This window comes from Megascapheus bottae, chromosome 10 (genome assembly GCF_031878675.1).
Source record: "Megascapheus bottae isolate mThoBot1 chromosome 10, mThoBot2.hap1, whole genome shotgun sequence".
NCBI lineage: Eukaryota > Metazoa > Chordata > Mammalia > Rodentia > Geomyidae > Megascapheus > Megascapheus bottae.
Window position 1 is genome coordinate 8,536,929 of NC_143518.1, and position 2,986 is coordinate 8,539,914.

At 43.9% G+C, this 2,986-nt stretch overlaps 1 protein-coding gene across 1 annotated transcript; it reads left to right on the forward strand.

The window, feature by feature from the left end:
• Window positions 1-1,525: 1,525 nt before the first annotated feature.
• On the forward strand, window positions 1,526-2,986 carry LOC150057423 (serine/Arginine-related protein 53-like). Its single transcript, XM_090339713.1, is given in 2 exon segments — window positions 1,526-1,919; window positions 1,922-2,986. Coding segments are annotated over 2 exon segments (984 nt in total). The 5' UTR covers window positions 1,526-1,540; the 3' UTR covers window positions 2,527-2,986.

A 2,986-nucleotide genomic window follows, 5' to 3' on the forward strand; every position in this document is an offset into this window, starting at 1 on the left:
GTTGCTGCACAGCCCTGCGTTTTCCATTTGTCTTTTTTTGGGGGGGGGGGTGATTAGTTGGAAATGAATGTCTCACTCTTTCCTGCTTGAGCTACCTTTAAACCAACATCCTCAGATCTCAGCCTCCTGAGTAGCTTCGAGTATAGGTGTGAACCACTGGCATTTAGCTTATTTTAATTTTTATGTTTTGTGATTCTGGGGCTTAACTGCGGACCCGTTGCCTCCTTGGATACCTTGACTGTATATGCCAGGCTTGGAGTCCAGCATTTTGCTCATCAGTTGTGGATTGAGGCTCAGACCTTTTTTTTTTTTTTTCCCCAGTGCTGGTTTTGAAACTTGGTTCTCTGGATCTCAGCCTCCAAAGTAGCTAAGATTACATGCATGAACCACCAGTATCCTGTGATTTCAATTCTTTTTTTTTTTTGGCCAGGCCTGGGCTTGAGCTCAGGGCCTGAGCACTCTCCTTGAACTTTCTCAAGGCTAGAGCTCTACCACTTGAGCCTCAGCACCACTCTGGCTTTTTTCTATGTATGTGATACCGAGGAATGGAACCCGGGACTTCATGCATTCTAGGCAAGCACTCTACCACTAGGCCAAACTCCTGGCTCCCTGATTTCAATTCTTTTAACTGCACCCTAACAAGTGGAACTGCTGTGCCTTTTGGGTTTATGTGTATGCATGTGCATGTATATATATGTATGCATGTATGGCCTCCATTCATTATTCATTGTGTATTCCAGGGATGCTGTATCAATTTTGATTCCCAGAAAGAGTTTCCAGGAACTCCAGCTCCAACTCTTTGATATGTCATTACATTAATTATTATTATTATTATTATTATTATAATTTTGGCTAGTCCTGTTGCTTGAACTCCTCTCCTGAGCAATGTTCTTGGGGTTTTTAAGGCTAGTGCTCTACTACTTTTGGCTTTTTCCGTGTGTGTGGTACTGAGGAATTGAACCTGAATCGTTGTGCGTGTTAGGCAAGCACTCAACAAATATGACAAAATCCCGGCCCCCAACATTTATTATTATTATTACAACTCCTACTCCTACCCTTACTTCTCCTGATGTGCTAGTTCTGGGCCTTGAACTCAGGTACTGGACAATATTTCTTAGCTTTTTGAAAAAAAAATTGTGTTTTTGTTGTTAGGATAATGTACAGGGGGGTTACAGTTACATTCCGCAGATAGTAGGTACAACCTCTCGAACCTTGATACCCCTCCCATGTTTTTGTCCCCTTTCCCTCCCAGTCATCTTTATTCCCCCTTCCCTTCCATATGTCAAATAAGTAAGTGTATATACAGTATATCAGGTAACAAAATCAGGAACAATAAATACATGAAATTCCCATAAGTGGAAACAAAAGAGAAAAGAAATAACTTCACAATAGTACATTAAGAACAACAATCACAGAGGAAGGCGCTGAGCTTAAACTGAAGCCAGTTCGGAGGACGCCGGTGGCGCCTCGACCTGACGACACCTGCCTGGTCCGCGGCCCTGGCACCTCTACCGGACGTGCGAGTCGGAAGCTTATAGAAATGGGACGCCGATCATCAGACATTGAAGAAGAAAGCAGTAGCAAGAGAAAAAAGAAACACCGAAGACGGTCATCTTCAAGCAGTTCTTCTGATAGTAGAACCTACAGCCGAAAGAAGAGTGGGAGAGAATCCAGGTCAAAGTCAAGATCTTGGTCCAGAGGTCTTCAGTCCCGTTCACATTCTTATGATAGAAGACGCAGGCACCGTTCAAGCAGCAGCTCCTCTTATGGCTCTAGAAGAAAACGAAGTCGAAGTCGTTCTCGAGGTCGGGGCAAATCCTACAGACTTCAAAGGTCTAGCTCAAAAAGCAGAACAAGAAGGTCCAGGTCAAGAGCTCGTCCCCGTTCCCATAGTCGAAGCAGTGAACGGTCCAGTCATAGGAGGACAGAGACCGCCGCAAAGGCAGAGACAAAGAGAAGAGGGAAAAGGAGAAGGAAAAAGCCAAGGACAAGGAACTGCACAGCATCAGACCTGGGGAATTTGGAAACATCAAAGCTGGATTAGAACATCTGCCTCCAGCAGAGCAGGCCAAAGCCAGATTACAACTGGTCCTTGAAGCTGCTGCCGAAGCTGATGAAGCACTGAGAGCCAAAGAGAGGAACGAGGAAGAAGCCAAGAGAAGGAAGAAGGAAGACCAAGTCACCCTGGTGCAGCAAGTGAAGAGAGTGAAAGAAATCGAAGCTATTGAAAGTGACGCTTTCGTTCAGCAGACGTTCAGATCCAGTAAAGAAGTCCGGAAGACAGTGGAGCCCAGTGAGCTGAAGCCAGCGGCCCCAGCAGCAGGACCCATGGCCGTGGCTGCGGAGCCGCCCAGTGTTGGGAAGGAGCTGCACCCCAGCAGCATCCCTACAGCTATCAAGTATCAGGATGACAACTCTTTGGCTCACCCAAATTTATTTATTGAGAAAGCTGAAGCTGAGGAAAAGTGGTTCAAGAGATTGATTACCCTTCGACAAGAAAGTCTAATGGGAAGTCCCGTCGCCTGAAAATAACCATGTTTAGCGTTGACATTGCTTTATGGTTAACAGTGTGTTGCTTATGGTAAAATAACATTGCATTTGGGGTTTTAAAATCCCAGTACAACTTTTGCACATAAAAAGAACTTAGCTGAATAGATAAAATGGTGATGTCCTTCTTTCCTCATGTAGGTATGAACACTTGTTGATTTGGACAGAGTCCAATCTAGCAAAACCAGTGTGAAATGCAGATATCATACTGCTAACAGTGTTGATCATAAACTTTCAGTGTTAGTAAAAGGTACCCAGTAGTGTTCCTCTGTACAACTGGAAAATTTCAAGTTTTTTATCTCAATAATGATTAGTTATGCACATGAAAGAATCAAATTATTTTGTGTGAATATGAGATTTCATCTCGTGTGTACTGGCTTTTGAGTCCTTTTTCTCACCTGTTTGAAAATGTTTCCATACAATAAAAGCACCATCTCAG